General features: G+C 38.8%; 1 protein-coding gene across 1 annotated transcript in view; it reads right to left on the bottom strand.

The window, feature by feature from the left end:
- cubn (cubilin (intrinsic factor-cobalamin receptor)) overlaps positions 1-18991 on the bottom strand; it is a 266050-nt gene that overhangs the window by 10566 nt on the left and 236493 nt on the right. The window contains exons 41-44 of the mRNA XM_048606979.1: positions 9435-9640; positions 8033-8195; positions 5843-6051; positions 1313-1457 (exon numbers count right to left, since the gene is read on the bottom strand). Coding sequence (XP_048462936.1) covers positions 1313-1457; positions 5843-6051; positions 8033-8195; positions 9435-9640 — 723 coding nt within the window. The remainder of the gene's footprint in view (positions 1-1312; positions 1458-5842; positions 6052-8032; positions 8196-9434; positions 9641-18991) is intronic.

Below are 18991 nucleotides of genomic sequence, written 5' to 3'. Positions count from 1 at the left end.
GGGTTCTTAAGTAGCAAATGATTTATGTATGTGCACTTATTATATGTGCAATTAAGTCTCAGTTGTACCACCTAAATGCCCTGAGAAGTGTTTGTTTTTGATATGTGAACAGTGAAGGGCCGCTCCTGGTTGGCAGCACCTGACAGGGTACACATCTGGACTTTTAACATTGGCACTGGCAACAGGACCCGGTAGCCCAGGGGGTTGAAGCAGTGGTGAGTATTTCTTCCCTGGTGGAAGGGAAGATAGGACGAGCAAATTTCCACAGACGTGTGTTGTAGAAGTAATGAGGTGAGTTTCGGAAAATAATTTGAGAAATCTCACTAGGGCACATGAAGAGAAACCCTTCCTGAAACTCTAAGATTGACAGTTAGCCAATTTCTGGTAAACTTCAGGTCGCCTCTGTTTCAGAATCTACTGATCTACAGCAAACATAGCACTGAGCCTTTGATTAAGACAAATCAATCAACATTACATTTCCAACTAAAAGTGGAAGTTGGTAGTTAAAGTCAACATCCAGAGTTGAGACAGTTAGAGACGTTGCGAAAGCAGAACTAAGTTAATGGAAATAGAAGTAGATACCCAGACAGCAAGAGAAAGTAGACAGATAATTGAATTGAACGTTCATAGGAAGGCAGAAGAAATAAATTGTTCTTTTCATTACTTCTTATCAAATGATGACATTTTCATAAAACATATAGCGATGTCGAGATTCTTTTTTGAGCATTTAAATTACTCTGAGTAGTCCATCTATCTTTTCTCCTGTCCTCATTGCCAAGGCATTTTTTTTTCCATCAGATTGGTTCACACTTAATGGCCAATGTTTTGTCATTGCATCCTTTCAGCTGAATGACCAATCGCTCTTACCACTTGCCTTCAGCTGTATCAGAAAGATCTACAGATTGATAGTCAGACATACCTTCCATGGCCAACAAATCCTGATGGAGGACTCAAACTCAAAGCTTCTGGCCCAGATGTAGGTATGTTACTATTTTGGCCGAAGACTTCCTACTTTGTCCATATTGATCATTTATGGTTTTGTTGTGAAAACAATCTGAAAATCAACGCTTTAAACCTTCAGGAATAGTTGATGCTCATTTAGACATTTTTATTTTGGGAAATTATGTGTATGTAGCGTTTTACAGTTCAGTGTGTGAGCTGTTTCTTTTTTCAAACTTAGGCTGGTGTGTAGTATCTGTTACAGCTATCTCTCTGTTCCCCTTTCTTTGGGAAGGTAAATAAAGTAAATGGCTATATGCAGTTGGACATGTGTTAGTAATGCAGGAACTATGGGAAAGAGTTAAGGGCTTACCTGCAACTTTGTGCATTAACTGGAATTTGTTTCCACTCTGGTATGCCTTTGATATAAAGGCAATCTTAATGGTGCGACCATATGAATAGAAATCTGGGAACGTTGAATTGGAGCCACATAATCGATAAATTTGCCCAAAATCACTCTAAAATGAGAAGAATGAATAATTTAAAACATAAATGAAAGAGGCTAAATCTATGGAATATTGCCGAATAGTTTGCTGAAGATGAGCTACAGTTTCTGATAACAACATTTAAAATGTTAGTCCTGAGAAAGATTGCAACCATCCCCTCACAGGCAAAATTTTGTGGTATTATTCGAGTTTTGTGAAATCTGTATACTGCTTTTTATCCAGGCAGACTTCTTCAGAACTGCTGTGTTCTGAAAAAGAGTCATATCGGACTTTAAATTCTAACCCCATTTCTCTCTCCACAACAACTGCCATACCTGTTGAGTTTCTCCAGCACTTTGTGTTTGGCTTTCAGATTAGATGTTATTGAGAGGTTGAGCCGCTTCTTCGGGTAGGTTGAAAAAGATAAAATGACACTGAGAAAAATAGGAAATTCTCCTGAAAATCTGGTCAACTTTCAGCCCTCAATCAACACCACAAGGCAAACTTACTAGTCATTCATGTCAACTATTATGTGTGGGATCTTGCTGTGTCCAAATGAGTTTCTGTACTTTTCCTACATAAAAGCAGTGATTGCATTCCAAAACGTATTTAACTGGCTGTTATATACTGAAGTTATCTCTTGGACATGAACAGCATTATATGAATTCATCTTTCATATTTCTTCCTTTTTTCCTTCTTGAATCCGAGTTCAAATCCATCTCAAATTATTAATGGATGTTGTATTGTCCTTGTTGCTGTTCTAAGGCTTAAGTATATGAATTTGGGTTGTCTAGAAACAAAATTAAAATGAAAAAATTGTTCATAATTCGGTACGACTTTCTCAGAGGTCCAATGAAACATGAAAATATTTGACTGGTACAGTGGGTGGTACTCCTCTGAGGCTGGAGCTGAGTACAAGAGATTTTACTCTGCATCAAATCCTTTCTACATCTTAAAATACTGGAGATGGTGGAAATCTGAACTGAAAACAGAAATTGCTCGAAATAGTCAGCAATCATGCAACTTCTGTCGAGAGACAGACGCTCAGAGATTTAAACTGGTCCTGAAGCAAGGTCAAACCCAGACTTGAAACATTAACTCTAGTTTCCTCTCCACAGATGCTGCCAGATCTGCTGAGTATTTCCATCGTATTCTGTTCTTTATTCTGCCATAACATGCTTGGATCTGTCCAAAGCTGCCGTCTTGAACCACTGCATTTCATTTGGTGCATGATGTTTATTCTGCTGGATTTACAACAAGTAGGGTAGACATTCATAGACATGAGCTTTGCTTTCAGTTTGTAGGATTGAACAGATTTCAAGAATTCAGTTCAGAAGACACCAGGGTTGAGTGCAGAAGAAAGTTTAGTGTCTCTTCTAGAATGAGTTCAGGGAACAATTCACCTCAGGGTTTGGTCCTCAAGATGGTGGTGGAATAGCAGGGCTGCATGCGGGCTCTTGCCTGGGGCTCATCCACTCCCATCTGCTTTTCTTTTCTTTCTTTGGCTTCTGCTCTTTTTTTTCTGTTTTTTCTTTTCTGTGGTGGGTTGTTCGGCAGCATCAGTGTGGCAGCAAGAGCAAGCTGTGTACAGAGCGGCAGGCACAGCTTCTCCTGGCAGTTGGAGGGGGCGGCAGTGGCAACAAATCTCCTCCAGTGATCAGGGGTGGCAGTGCTGGCCACAATGGACTTTTCAAGACCATAAGACCATAGATGGCATGGATGACCATAGATTTCAAGATGGCAGTGCCAACAAGGCTACATCTGAAACCAAAGTGGGATTCTTGGTGCAATGATGGCCTGGCCTGGCAGCAGAGCCAGGGAGTCCTGGCTGCAGTGGGCCCATAGCAGGAACTCCTGGTGCTGACCTGGCAGCAAGGATTCCTGGTTGCGGAGTAAGTGTGTGTTCAGCAGTGTCAGTGAGGTGGGCCCAGTGGCATAGAGATGGCACCTAAAATGTGGCAACTCCTATGTTGGTGCAAGCAGTGGTGAGGAGGTGGAGGTCTCTCTTACAGTTACTGGAGACTAGGTGCCAGCTGGGACTCCCATTCTGAACTTTCTTTTTTGTTATTTTTCTAATTTATTCCTACTATTTGTAATGCTGGACTTTTTATTTCTTCATTTTTCTATAGTTATTTTCCTAAGAATTTGTTCTTAAGATTCTGTACTGAGGTACCTTTGTACTTAAAAAGTACAAAAGTCACAAAAGTGACAAAGTTGATAGATGAGGGAAGGGCTGTAGATGTCATATACATGGACTTTAGTAAGGCATTTGATAAGGTTCGCCATGGTAGGCTGATGGAGAAAGTGAAGTCGCATGGGGTCCAGGGTGTACTAGCTAGATGGATAGAGAACTGGCTGGGCAACAGGAGACAGAGAGTTGTAGTGGAAGGGAGTTTCTCAAAATGGAGAACTGTGACCAGTGGTGTTCCACAGGGATCTGTGTTGGGACCACTGTTGTTTGTGATATACATAAATGATCTGGAGGAAGATATAGATGGTCTGATTAGCAAGTTTGCAGATGACACTAAGATTGGTGGAGTAGCAGAGAGTGAAAGGGACTGTCGGAGAATGCAGCAGAATAGAGATAGATTGGAGAGTTGGGCGGAGAAATGGCAGATGAAGTTCAATCCAGGCAAATGCGAGGTGATGCATTTTGGAAGATCCAATTCTGTACGGTAAATGGAAAAACCCTGGGGAAAATTGATGAACAGAGAGATCTGGGTATTCAGGTCCATTGTACCCTGAAGGTGGCAATGCAGGTCGATAGAGTGGTCAAGAAGGCATACGACATGCTTTCATTCATCGGACTGGGTATTGAGTACAAGAGTTGGCAGGTCATGTTACAGTTGTATAGGACTTTGGTTCAACCACATTTGGAATACTGCATACAGTTCTGGTCACCACATTACCAAAAGGATGTGGATGCTTTGGAGAGGATGCAGAGGTGGTTCACCAGGATATTGCCTGGTATGGAGAGCGCTAGCTATGAAGAGAGGTTGAGTAGACTAGGATTATTTACATTAGAAAGACGGAGGTTGGGGGGGTCCTGATTGAGGTCTATAAAATCATGAGAGGTATAGACAGGGTGGATAGCAAGAAGCTTTTTCCCAGAGTGGGGACTCAATTATTAGGGGTCACCATTTCAAGGTGAGAGGGGAGAAGTTTAAGGGAGATATGCGTGGAAAGTTCTTTACGCAGAGGGTGGTGGGTGCCTGGAACGCGTAGCCAGCGGAGGTGGTAGAGGCGGGCACGATAGCGTCATTTAAGATGTATCTAGACAGATACATGAATGGGCAGGGAGCAGAGGGATACAGATAATTAGAAAATAGGCGACAGGTTTAGATAGAGGATCTGGATCGGCGCAGGCTTGGAGGGCCGAAGGGCCTGTTCCTATGCTGTAATTTTCTTTGTTCTTTGTTCTTGTTCTTAAGACGGTGCTGTAATACAGTGACTTTGTAAACTTTTCACGGTAGCCATTTGAGTACATGTGACAATAAAGCTAATTCAATTAGTTGTCAAACTTGAAAACCAAGAGAGTTTGGTTAGAAATCTGCCGGTTATTAGAACTGATAAAGTTTAGGTTCTCAGATTCAGACAGGACTCTATGAATTCTCTTCACATCCCATGGCAAAGAAACTTTGAGGAATCAGTTAGATAGGACCCTAAAGAGTCGAGTTGAAGGTCTAATTACTCTTGACTTGAGTCTTTGTAACACAGAGTGTTGGAAAACAGGTTGAAATTTAGTTCAAATGTGCATTTTCAGCTTCTATTTTATTATACTAATACTAATATTTAGATGACTTTTTTATTTCTTCTTTTGTGCAATAAACTTCTGTCCTGTTGTTAAAGAAAATTTGCAGTTTGTGAATTTGTCTCATTAACTACCAAATGAACTAACTAAACGAAAAGAAAATCTGGTCTATTAAGCCAGGTTTCATTCTGAGACGTGACTTGCCAAACAGTACCATTAGCTTGGATTATAACAGGTTGCACAGGGCATCCATATAACATGCATTTTTGATACACAGGTGCATTAGTGTATTCAGGAAACATCTGGTTACCTTTATTTACAATTTTTCAATTTTAATCCTTTAAACTTGCTTTTATTTTACTTTATTTGTTTTAAAATGAAGAATGAAACCCAAGACTTTTTGTGTCCTAAGAACGAGTTTCACCTAACTATTTCAAGAGTGAGTTCTATAGAAAATGGCAATGAGACAGATGGGCTGGGGAGGTGACGGAAATGTCACAATGAATGAAACTGTGAATTTGCATGAATACATTTCCTAAACACAAAGATTGTATGAGACTTAATGGTATTAGACTGAAGAACCATTTCTTCCCTGAATCCAGAATAGGCCACTGTGCATATGCTACATTGGTACAGTATATGAATAATAGTTGTATATCTGACTAACCAATGGCCAGTCTTTAATCTCCAGGTAATCTCCAGTACAGTTTGGGCTGGTTGGCAAATTGAATTCCTGTACTGTCACCCAGATTTGTTCCTGCGCAGGAGCATCGATGATCCAATCACATTTGGTGAGGGGCGGATAATCATGCGGGTAGCCAGGAGACGTAATGATCTGAGTTGTGTCGGTAGAATTGAAATTTCCACCACAGACCACTAGAGAATAAACAAACAAACAAATGGGCAAATTGCAATTGCAAACAGAATGAATAAGTTATGTCTTGGTGCTTTCTAAAACTAATATGATTATTGTAGCTTTTTTCCTTTCACCATTGGCTTTTCTTAATTTAATTAACAATTTTAAAGCGCAGAATCACATTCCATGATAAAATTAAAACTGAATTCCCACTGGTTGTTATGCACAGGAGAGATCCTTGACATTTTGATGAGGAACAGCAGGTGGCACCAATGTACTATCAACATTCAGATGGAAATCAGAACTAAGTTATTGTAAAATTGTTGTGGAACATGATTTAAGCAAAGCTTTGTATGTGTAGGAATGCTTCTTATTTTGTTCAATTATCAACTTGTTTTGTGTATGTATTTTCTTATTAATGGGGTACTTGTGGTGTAAATAAACAAAGTCAGAAGTGAATGAAAGCAAAATACTACAAATGCTGGAGATCTGAAATAAAAGCAGAAACTGCCTGAGAAACTCGGTTCTAAAGAAGAGTCATATTGCACTTGAAACTGTAACTCCAACGCTGCCAGATTTCCTGAGTTTCTTAAGCAATGAATTTTCTGGTGTCATGATGAGTGATTTTAGTTCTGGGAAATGCAATATACTTTCATTTCATGCATCCCTGCCTAGGTATGGCGTGGATCTGACCCTATATTCTTTCACAACAGTGCAATTCTCCTTATTGTCTGCTATAACTTTGATGAAAGAAATGAAGGGGCCTTGGAGAAATGAACTTGGAAAACACTGGAGAAACTCAGCAGTTCTGACATTGTCTGTGGAGAGAGAAACTGAATTTATGCTTTGGGTCCATAATGACTCTTCAGAACTCTGCCTAAATGAGTTCCAGGTCTGAAGAAGAATTATACTGGACACAAAATGTTAACACTATTTTCTCTCCACAGATGCTGCCAGACCTGCTGAGTTTAATCACAACTTTTAAAAGACATTTGTACAGGTACATGGAGAGGAAATGTTTCAAGCGATATGGGCCAAATGCAGGCAAATGGGACTAGTTCAGTTTAGGAAAATTGGTTGTCATTGACGAGTTGGGCCAAAGGATGTGTTTCCGTGCTGTATGACTCTATGACGCTAACTCCAGCATTCTGTTTGTTTCAGAACTGTGTCTGCAGTATCTTGCCTTTATACCTTGAAGAAATGAGTATTCAAGTATGTTCAAACATCTTCCATCAAAGGCACAGCAATCAAATTGTCGAATCTCTGTGAAATTCACCTCCAACAGTCCTTAAAATTAAAATTTCCTGTTGCAGTATTTGAACATTTCCGCCAATGCGCCACCATTCTCTGGCTTCTAACTGAGATTTTCACTTAATAAAATTATCCTGCCATGGGTCCTTGCTCAATCAAAGGTGAATTGAACTTTATGATTGCCATTTTTAAAGTTATCTCATTGGAAAATTCCCTGGGCACATGCACAAATGGTTTGGTATTCACTTAGGCAGACCAAAAAGGGCCAAAGTTCAATGTATCGCCTATGCTCAATTAGCCATGGCAAAGGTAAAGATAGAGTTCTTGTTATGCATGAAAGAGAAATTCAATGAGTTTCAAAATGTGTTAGTGACAATGTCAGATTTTGCTACTTTCTTACTCTCAACGTGTTACTCTTTGACTGATATTTTGAATGCCTTGGGTAGTTTTTAATATTTTAATACTTTAAATTAATCTGAGGGGGAATTTTGTTTCTTTTTTTGCTATTATTCATAATATTATAGTATACATATAAGCAATGTGCCAATATGAATTTCCATATCATGAATAAAGTGACATTGAATTGATTAGAATTGAATTTAGGTAAGCATTGCATTTTTGCAAGTAACATTTTTAACACATATTCTCTAAATGCTATATTCTAGTTAATATAAATATGAAGTCCTTCCTTAACACATAATATATTCAGCCATTTGTACAATTGTTTATAGGTACTGTATTTTGACTTACGATCATTGGCTACATATGTTGCTTTGAAGCCAGCTAATTCAACTGAGGAGCCAGAGATGAATCTCACAGTAAGGAAGTTACTGGATGAGACAAAGGAAGGTGGCAGTTCAGAGCCACAGTAAGTGGTTACTGATGGGCTGTTTATATCCTCTCCATCATAAATCTAAAAAACAAAATCACAAGCTTGCGATTATTAATTATAATCTTAGTTCGCAGAAAATTTTGTTTTTCTTTCATTGTGTAATTAAATATTTGTTACGTACCAGCCATTTGCTATTAACTTAAGGATTTAATCTAACATAAAAATAACCTTGTGAAGACCTGTTATTCTCAACACCTGATGTAGTATTTTGTTGCAGTTTACTCAATATTTCTCTTGCCATTTGAACAAATCATTCATTCTAAAATTACTCCCTGGGCTCAAACAGTAACTGCAACTTTTCAGTCATATTATGAATGATTTTCTGGCACCCTGTCAAATGTAAATGTCCTCTATGTGAGTTTTTATCCAAGGTTGACTATCCTTTGCTGTGTAATGGGTAAGTTCACAGTTCACTCCTTTTAACTTCTGCTTTATGGTCTCTAACCTCACGATAATTTATGCCCAGTCATGACAGCTGAAAATCTGTCTTTTGTTTCTTTTCTTTTAGAAAAAGGAATGGTAAAGTTCAGGGAATGTAAAAGGCTGAGAGGGAAAGAAATGGTGAAATTTAAGGTTTTAGTACAATGATGAACAGTGACCAAGGCATGTGGCATTTGGGCACCTACATTTTTGGGTGTGCGTTAGTCATATAAATTTAGGAAACTGACAGGAGCTTGTCTTTTATATGAGAGCAAAGCTATGTAATTGCACAGTTGTGAATTTAGGCAGACCCACTTTGAATGCACTGTAAACAATTGAGGAGGTTTGCATAAAGTGATGTTTCAGCAAAAGTCTGATGTAAAATCAGCTTACTGAAAATGCCTTGGAAAAGAAATGGCACAACGCAGTGCTTACACTGTAGTTACGTTGAAATATTCCAGAAATTCTGGGATTTCTGTGGCCTTCTGAGGCTTTCTCTTTACTGTTTGTCAGGTCATCGGGTTTACTTTGTTATTTGTCATTTTATTTCTTGAAAACATTATGATGGAAGGCCTGTATTTGTAATATGCGCTACCAACTAAGGTCTGCAAAGTTATTCAATTTAAAACAGTCTCAGCAAGATTTTTATTGTTGGATAATGCCCTTAAGTGCTTTATCATGAGCTAATACAGAGTACATGAGCTCTTAATTACTGTTAATTTCACACCAAGATGAGATGGAACTACACAGCAATATCTCAGTAAACTTGTATCTGCTTTTGATTTAAACTGAAATAGAAACTGATCAATGTTGCTTTTAATCAACTTATAAAATACTTACATTAACATAATCAGATTTGCAAATTCCTTCCGATGGGTCCTCCAGTTGAAAGGCTGTGAAAGTCATGTTGATGACCTTGTTTAAAGGTACAAATATGCACCACACGCAGTCTAAGTTATTTTCATATTTGCCATCGAAGTTAATATCTGGTGAACTGATGTTGCCCCTGAAGTTGCTTAAGTATCCACCACATCCTTGGTTTAACCCTGGAGTGAAACATCAAGATTTATTAATTTTTGTGAATATGTAGTTCATAGTTCATGTCAACATTTTTGAGGTAACTTTTAGTTTTTGGAAGATTAAAGTTGCATACATAAAGTAATTACAATGCTGGATTCTAGACATTGCAAGAACATCTCAAGAAATGCAATGATCTTGCAATGATCTCTCCGCCTATAAATTCTGTGCTTGTGCACTTTCCTCCATTTTACCTGATAAAGGAGCAGTGCTCTGAAAGCTTGTGATTTCAAATAAACCTGTTGCATTATAACCTGGTTTCATGTGACTTCCGACTTTGTCCAAGTCCAACACTGGCACTTCCACATCATCTCAAGAAATGGCAGATCAAAAGGTGACCCATATTTGTTTGATAAAATCAAAATAAAAGAGAGAGGTATAAAATAGTTGAACTATAAAGTTGAATTAACTTAGCTAAAGAGCAAGAGACATGATGTCTACATTCCTTCAATAAGGATGGTCCAAACAAATACTTTGTTTTGAGAGGCAGAGCTAAATTAATTTACAAGCATTCAGTATACACTGAAAGGAATTCATTAAAGGAAAAGTTGCAAATTAGGGACAATTAATCTAAAAGTTGCTTTAAGGGTATCCCAGGGCAGACTATACCATCATGGAGATTGGTGAAGCTTAAGGGGAGGCTCTGGTTTTAGTTTATCTGAATGTTTTGCTGAGAGAGTTAGTTACAGTTTGAAACTCACATTGTTTGAAGCTCAGTGAGACAGGGCAACCTAAGTAAATGATAATTAGATAAATCTGTTCTGTAAGCAGAATAAAAACAACTAACTTTGTCATCCACAGCAAGAAACGTTCTGTAAACAGAATAAAAACAACTAACTTCATCATCCACAGTATGGAATGTTGGTAAGGCTAATCTCAGTTTGAATTTTGTGAGGGAATAGAAGCTGGATGATTGTCTGGTTTGAAACTGGAAAACTCTAGTGGTCCTCCACACACTGCTGTGGCAGAGAAAGCATCAACCAGATTGGCTAAGAATTCCTGGAAAATAATCAGAACAAGAGACAAAAGAATCCACTTTCAAGAGCTAGTAAACAGAAGTTTTATTTCTGACATCTCGAGCTAAGGAGAATTCTCCAGAGTACTGTACCATACATTGCTACTGCTGGTCCCTATGTATGCAACTAACTTTAAGATTAAGTGCTCTGATGCTGCCTGGCCTGCTGCGTTCCTCCAGCTTCATACTGTGTTGTCAACTTTAAGATTGATGTGTCTTATAAGACAATTCTTGGGACAAGTAAGAAGTAAAACATATTGCATAAAATATATCATTATAAACTATATAATTGTGTTAATAATGTTTTCTTATTTGATTCTACTATACAAAGTGATGTTTGTTTTGATTAGAGTTGTAATCATGTGGCACCGTTAGGTAGGTTTAAAGGAAACATTCAGATTTCCCTTTAAATGAAAATAGATCCTCACTGGATCATAAGACAACATTATCACTAAAACGTCAGGTAAACAATTATCTGGGAATACTGCCCTTGATTACATAATTGATTGTTTCACACATAAGACGTGTGACCAAAGTTATAGCTTAACAAATAAAAGGGACAGTGGCCACACAAACTCAAAATTTGCTGCAGGATGGGAAACAGAGGTTAATTGTTAGTGGATTTTTCCCGCACTGGCAGAAGGTTTGCAGTGGAGCTCCCCAATGGTCAGTTTTGGACTTTTGTTTATTCTGATACATATTAAAGACCTAAACCTTGGTGTACAGAGCACAATTTCCAAATACCTTGATTATACAAAGTTTGGAAGCTTTGTGAATGTTAGCAGTATAGTAGAGAACTACAAAACGAAATGGAAAGGTTGGTAGAATGGATGGGTTGGTTGCATAGGCACTTGGTGTAGAAGTGCCTAAATCATTGGAAGTGCTAGGACAGGTTGAAGGTAGTGATTAAAGCATACAGTATCATGGCCTTTATGAATAGGGACATATGGTACAAATGCAAGAAGGTTATGCTAAACTTGTATAAAATTGGTTCGGCCTCAACTGGATTAATCAGTCCATTCTGAGAATTCCATGTTAGGAAAGAGACACCATACATAGCTATTGCTGGTCCTTACAGCATTAGAGAGAACACTAAAAATATGGTTAATAAGACTGGCTTCAGTTACATAGACAGATTAGAGAAGAGTAATGTCATTTTCCATGTGGAAGAGGAAATTGAGAGGACATTTGATAGAGGCATTTAAGAGGGGCTTGGACAGAGTAGAAAGCAAGAAACTTCACTTTTGGTGAAAGGATGGAGAACCAGATTTAATGTAATTGGAAGAAGAAGCAATAGCAACCTGAGGAAAATCTTACAGGATTACAGAAGTGCTACGTACAGAAGGATGCCATTCAGCTCATCATGTCAATACCAGGCAGCTCTTCAAATAAGCATCATTGACTGCTACAAATTTCCTGTTTTTCTTCCCATACCTTGACACATTATTTCTATCCAAACAAACATTGATTGGCCTCTTGAAAGCCTCACTTGAATCTGCCTCCTCCACACCTTCAGGCAGTGCATTCCATACCCTAACTGCTTGCTGAGTGAAAACATTCTTACCACCTTACACTTACTTCTTTGGCAGATTAATTTTAATAAATGCTATCTTGTTCTTGTTCTTTTTAGGAGTGGGAATAAAGTCTTCCCATTTACTCTATCTGGCCAGCTCATGATTTTGGAAACCTCTATCAGATCTCCTCTCCAACTTCTCTCCAAGGAGAACAGTCTCAACTTCTTCAATCCATCCTCATAAATGAAATTGCCCATCCCTTCAACCATTCGTGTGAATCACATCTGCACTCTCTCCATTGCATTCACATCTTTCCTATAATGTGACTCCCAGTACTGAACACACTATTCCAATTCAGGTCTAACAATTGTTTTATATAAGCTCAACATCACATCCTTAGCCAATTGCTCTATGACCCATTAATAAAGCTGAGGTTAATTTATGCTTTATCAATTGCTCTCTCAGCCTGTCCTGCCACTTCAGTGATCTGTACACATATACATCTAGCTCCCTCTAGTCCTGCAATTCCTTTAGAATTGTAACACCTATTTTATATTAGATTTTAATGCTCTTCCAACCAAAGTACATCACCTCACACTTCTCTGCATTGAAACTCATCGGTCCACTTCACCAAATTGTCAACGCCGCTTTGGAGTTTCACACTGTACTCCTCACAGGTTAAAACTCTTCCAAATTTTGTGTCGTCTGCAACTTTAAAATTATTCCCTGCACACCAAGAATCTAGATCATTTATATTAATAAATATATATCAGGAAAAGCAAAGGTCCCAATACTGAACCTTGGGGAACTCCATTGCAAATCTCCCTGCAGCCCGAAAAGAATCCAATTACTATTATTCTCTGAGGCCTATCACTCAGCCAAGTTTGTATCCATGTCGCTAATCTCCCTCTTTTACCACGACTTATCATTTTCCTCTCAAGTTTTTTGTGTGGCATTGTATCAAACACCTTCTGGAAGTCCATGTATATCAAGAGCATTCTATCACTGAGGCTTTCTGTTACCTCTTCAAAAAATTCCAGCAAATTATTTAAACATGATTTCCCCTTTGGAAATCCATGCTGACTCTTCCCAATTGGCCCACCTTTTTCACACAGTGAGTTGTTAAGATCTGGAATGCATTGCCTGAGCGTGTGATTCAGGCAGATTCAACTGAGGCATTCAATAGGGAAATTATTATCCAAAAATAAGGAACATTAAGGACCATGGAGAAAAGGAGGGACAAAAACATTCAGCTAAAACACCATTATTGCAAAATAAATCTTTCTGAATGTCTCTCCTTTTTTTTTTTACAGACTGAATTCAGTGTTTCTGGGTACTGAAAATTAGGCTTGTATCTATTTTAATCATGTTTCTATCTCATTCCTGGTTCTAAACTTTTGCAATGTGCTCTCACTCTTGGGGCTGGGGTGGAGAAGGGAGGGGAGAGGATATTTGACAGGATGTCAGGTTTCCACAAAATTCCTGCTAGATTAATTAAAAATCTGTTAAGGGCAGTTGCAAATGAACCTGTATTATACAGTCAAATTACCCAGGGATGTGTAGGGGCTGCAAAATGCAGTATTCAAAGTGATAATTGATTCCAGAGAGCTTGATTGCTCCTCAAAACAGTGACACAAGTTAATAAGGTCATAAAGTAAACAAAGCAATATATTTCTGGAGAATTTCATCTGGATAAATTTATTTCTCAGCAAATAGAATAATAAAGGAGAGGCTGTATAGGCTCGATTTGTTTTCCTTGCAACAAAGGAGGCTGATGGGGGAATCTGATTGAGGTATACAAAATTATGAGAGGTATAGACAGAATAGATCCTGACAATTTTTTTCCCCATGGCAGTAATGTCTAAGACCAGAGGGCACAAGTTTAAGGTTAGGAATAAGTGGTTTAGAGGAGATCTGAACATTTTTTTTAAAAAACAGAGGGTGCTGCTTTAAAGGGTGATGGGGGCAGGTAATCTCACAACATTTAAGAAGCATCTGGATAAGCACTTAAAATGCATCATGTAACTTGTTATCTGTGGACACCAACAGACTTTTTTTTAATTCTAGGGCCTCAATTAATTCAATTTTCACCATCCGCTGTTGTGGGATTCAAACGCACGTCCCTGAAAAGTAGCCTGGTGTTCTGGATTGTTACTCCAGTGACATTACCACTATGCCACTACCTCTCCACGTTTGGCTCTGTAACTTGAGTTTGTACTATCTGTCCATACGGGGACTAATGTTAATGGACTCGGCGGTCAGGATTTTGCTTCTCCCTCTGATTCACTATTTTAACCTGGTTTGGTGCTTATTTGTGTTGGCTGGTAGAATTCACCGAATGGATGTGTGGCAGTGCCAATAGGTGAATGTTGATAGAGCTGCTACTTCAGCACTAGCAGAGTGAATATAAGCCCCAGATGCCATGACGACACATGCCAGTCTACCTCCCAACATGATCAAGATGTCAAGTCTTGAACCTTCCTTAATGATATCTTGGCTCAGCCATACGTTGGAGCTCCTGCCACTAACCACAGAAACACAATTGTGAATATTATTAATGCCTCCTTCCTCATTTGCTTGATCAGAGACCATTTCTGTGGACTCCCACGTGCCACCACTTGCAAGTTTCCCTTTAAGTCACACACTATCTTGCTTTAGAATGATATAACCACTTGTTCAAATGTCACTGGATCCCAAATCCTGGAACTTCCTTATAAACAGCACTCTGGGTGTCCCTACATCTCAAGGCTTTCAGTAGTTCAAGAAGGCAGCTCACTACAATCTTCTTCAGTTCAACTATTGATGGACATTAAATACTGACCTAGCCAGGAATATCCACAGTCCCTTGAACAAATGAAAACAAAGTGAACAAACATTTCCCATAATATCCATTGGGTGCTACATAGTCAATTCACTCAGTAAGACAATGAAAGTGATGGACTAAATTATCACACCAGTGTATTAAGGGTGCTTCTGAGACCCACTGTTGGAAAAAATTATAAAACTTTTTATGTTGCATCCAATTATGCAATAATCAAATTAAGCAGTCCCCAATAAGACTGTAAGATGATAAGAAATAGGAACAAGAGTAGGCTGTTCAGTCCCTCAAGCTGATCTGCCATTCAAGAGCAACATGGCTGATTCAACATTTCTCACATCCACTTTCCTGCCCTTTCCCCATAACCCTTGATTACACAAGAACTCTGCCCCCTACAGTTCTCTGTGGCAAGGAGCTCCAAAGATTCACACGCCTCTGAGAGAAGAAATTCCTCCTTATCTCAGTCTTAAATTGGTCCTTCCCCTTAATTCTGAGATACTGTCCTCTAGTCCTAGACAATCCCATGAGGGGAAACATTTTCTCAGCATTCACTCTGCTAAGCTCCTGAAGAATCCTACATGTTTCAATGAGATCACTCCTCATTCTTCTAAACTCCAGTGTATAGAGTCTAAGATAGTAGGAACTGCAGATGCTGGAGAATCCGAGACAACAAGGTGCAGGGCTGGATAAACACAGCAGGCCAAGCAGCATCATAGGAGCAGAGAGGCTGACGTTTCGGGCCTAGACCCTTCATCAGAAAAGGGGGAGGGGAAGGGGGTTTTGAAATAAATAGGGAGAGAGTGGGAGGCGGATAGAAGAGGGATAGAGGAGAGGATAGGTGGAGAGGAAACAAACAGGTCGAAGAGGCGGGGATGGAGCCAGTAAAGGTGAGTGTAGGTAGGGAGTTAGGAAGGGGATAGGTCAGTCCAGGGAGGACGGACAGGTCAAGGGGGCGGGATAACCCATTTAGCCTTTGCTCATAAGACAATCTCTCCATACTAGGCATCATCCTAGCGAACCTTCTCTGAGCTGCCTCCTGAAATAACTCCACATAGGCCAGTGTCCCATCACCAAATCTCCCTTTATTTATACTTGGAAAGTTCTTGACTCTGGCACAGCCTCATTCGAGCCAGCACCCAGAGTGTCAGAATCTCTGACATCCCTCTTTTTATCTGTCAGCCCCAATCAGGGAACTCATATTCTATGACATCCAGCTGGCTAACCTCATTATTACAATCACTACACCTCCAATTAAATGATATTTTTCCTTAAATAAGGGGACCAAATCTGCTCACAGTGCTCCAGATCCGGTCTCACAATTACCTTGTACAGTTGCAGTGATGGCACTAGATGCTCAGAATGAGCAAATGTTTCCTTTCCCACACTAACCTTGATAAACAAATAACTAGTCCTCTTTTCAAGCGCTCAGTAAATAAAATACATATCCAGGCTTGAGTGATTTTATAGCCTCAGTAAAACCTTGGAGTACAAATACTAGTGATCTGAGTTTGAGTTGATCAATTCCCATCTATATCATTACCTGTATCTTTCCATGCAATTACTCCCTGAGGTTTCTATTAGTTTCCAGTTAACATAAGTCACATTTTGTACAGCAACATCTCAACTTACTATTATGCAATAAGGCAATAATTCTAAATGACATCTTTTGCCTTCTTGTTGCACACAGGATAAAGAATAAATGTGACTAGACTTATAAAATACAATGGCTGCTTAGCCATAAATCAGATAAAATGAAGGAGTAATTCTACAAACTTCTAGTGTGTTTGGTCCTCAAGTGAACTAATAGCCATTGTCTCCAGGGAAACGTGTGCAATTGCCAACTATTTTTGCATGACATAATTCATCCCAAAGTGATAATTTCATGAGTAAGGCTACATCATAAATCTCTTATATAATTAGTCTTCACTATCATCACTTGTTATTAAATGTTTATTAAACAGGAAACGTAACTTCTATTTCAACTTAGACAATAGTTCATAAAATTCAATATAAACTAACTTGAGAATTATTTCACATCATGGCAACATATCCATTAAAAGGGCATTAAGTAATATCAGATAACATGATTATGTCTGTCTAAGGACTTAAGTGGGTCTTAATTGAAGCATATGATGAAATTGAAAACCCCTATTTAGAATTGCATTCTACTGGTGATTGGTACAGAGCATATTGTTGAATTTTTGGTACAAGTTCTGCATGATTTTCTATTTATAATGGAGATGCACTGAAACATATTCCTAACATCCTAGTAGGGAATTCCACACTGATAATGCCTCTTATTTTTCTCTGAGAGTTAAAGATTCTGATTAGCATTATAGTTACTGACAAAAATAATTAGTTTCTGAGCTGCATTTATATAGAACCTTTAAGGCAGTAAAGTCTTCCAAAAGGTTTTACAAAACAAAACTTGACATTGGGCCATAAAAAGAGAAATTAAACTTTATCAAAAGGTAGATTTTAAGGAGTGTCTTAAACGACAAGAGGGTACTCCATAAATCCATGCTTGGGCCCTAAGGTATCCACAAACCGTATCTCTGATCTAGAGATGGGGATTAAATGTACTATTTCCAAGTCTTCAGACAACACAAAACTTGATGGAAATGTGAGTTGTGAGGAGGATACAAAATCATTTTAAGACGATTTGGACATGCTGAGTTCTCAAATAAAAATTGGCAGATGGAATACAATGTGAGAAATGAGAGACCATAATAGGAAAAATCAGGACTCAACGTTGACCTGAGAATTAATGTTAAGGCAGCAGGTACAGAGATGAAGGTGAAAATAACTCGGTGTGAATTCAAACAAAAAGAACAAAGTTTTGGGTAAAATCAAATTTACAGAGGGTGGAATGTGTGAGGCCAGCTAGGACAGCTTCAGAATAGTGTTATGATGATGGATCAGAACCGCAAAATACTTAGAGATGCTTGTGATTTCAATTCTAAAGTGTGTTGCTTTGCAAAAGCAGGACTACAGAAAAACTGCAGACTCCAACTTAAAGTGGATTGGTGGGACTGAACACTCTTGTGTTACCAATGTTTGTTCAAGTATCAGCATGCTGTGAAGTTCACAGTCAAAATACTATCCTGTAGCACCCCTGCATCACAGGTAAAGCAAGGAAGACATACTCTTGTTCCAAGAACTGCAAACCAGTTTACAAAAGGAACGGGGGAAAAGGACAAAGAAACTTGAATGAGCCTTCAAAACTAGAAATCTAAAAAATTCGACGTTCAACTATCAATGTCAACACTCCTGCTAGCCTCCATTGCAACAGCTGAAACATTCAACTATCTGCCCTTTCCAGCCAGGGAAGTGATACCTTTAAAATGAATCTTTCTCCAACCATCAGATTGGGTGGGTCAATAAAGAAGGAGAGCCAGTTCATCCATCTTCACCCAAGTTAGTGGCAACCTGTCTGTAACTATAATGCTTTAGGCCACCTCAGCCAGGGTCTGGTCATAACAATAGTCAAGTCTAGAAGGAGCGAATGTATGGATGTATCATTTCAGCAACAGATGAACTGTGAAAGGGGTGAAGATGGGCAGAGGTGGCAGCAGGCTGTCTTGGTGAGGGAAAGGATATGGAATATGAAACAAAAACAGAAATTGCTGGAGAAACTCAGCAGGTCTTGTACCATTTGTGAAAGGACCAGGGTCTGAAGAAGGTCACTAGACCTGAAATGTTAATTCTGCTTTCTCTCCACAAGTGCTGCCAGACCTGCTGAATTTTTCCAGCAATTTCCATTCTTGTTTCCGCAGCTTGTTGTTTTATTTATGGAATCAGAGGCTCATCTTGGGGCTAAATAGACTGCAGTTTGAACAATCTCAGACAGTAACCAGTAGGAGGGTTGAAGTCAGTGATTGGTGAATGGATTTTGTGGCAGAGGCCAATAACCACTGGTTTTGATTTTCGTAATGCTTAATTCTGATCATCTGATACTAAACATTATATATAC

Source organism: Rhincodon typus, chromosome 2 (genome assembly GCF_021869965.1).
Source record: "Rhincodon typus isolate 14 chromosome 2, sRhiTyp1.1, whole genome shotgun sequence".
Lineage (NCBI taxonomy): Eukaryota > Metazoa > Chordata > Chondrichthyes > Orectolobiformes > Rhincodontidae > Rhincodon > Rhincodon typus.
The sequence above is the reverse complement of the archived record's forward strand: the minus strand, read 5'-3'. Positions and strand labels throughout refer to the sequence as shown.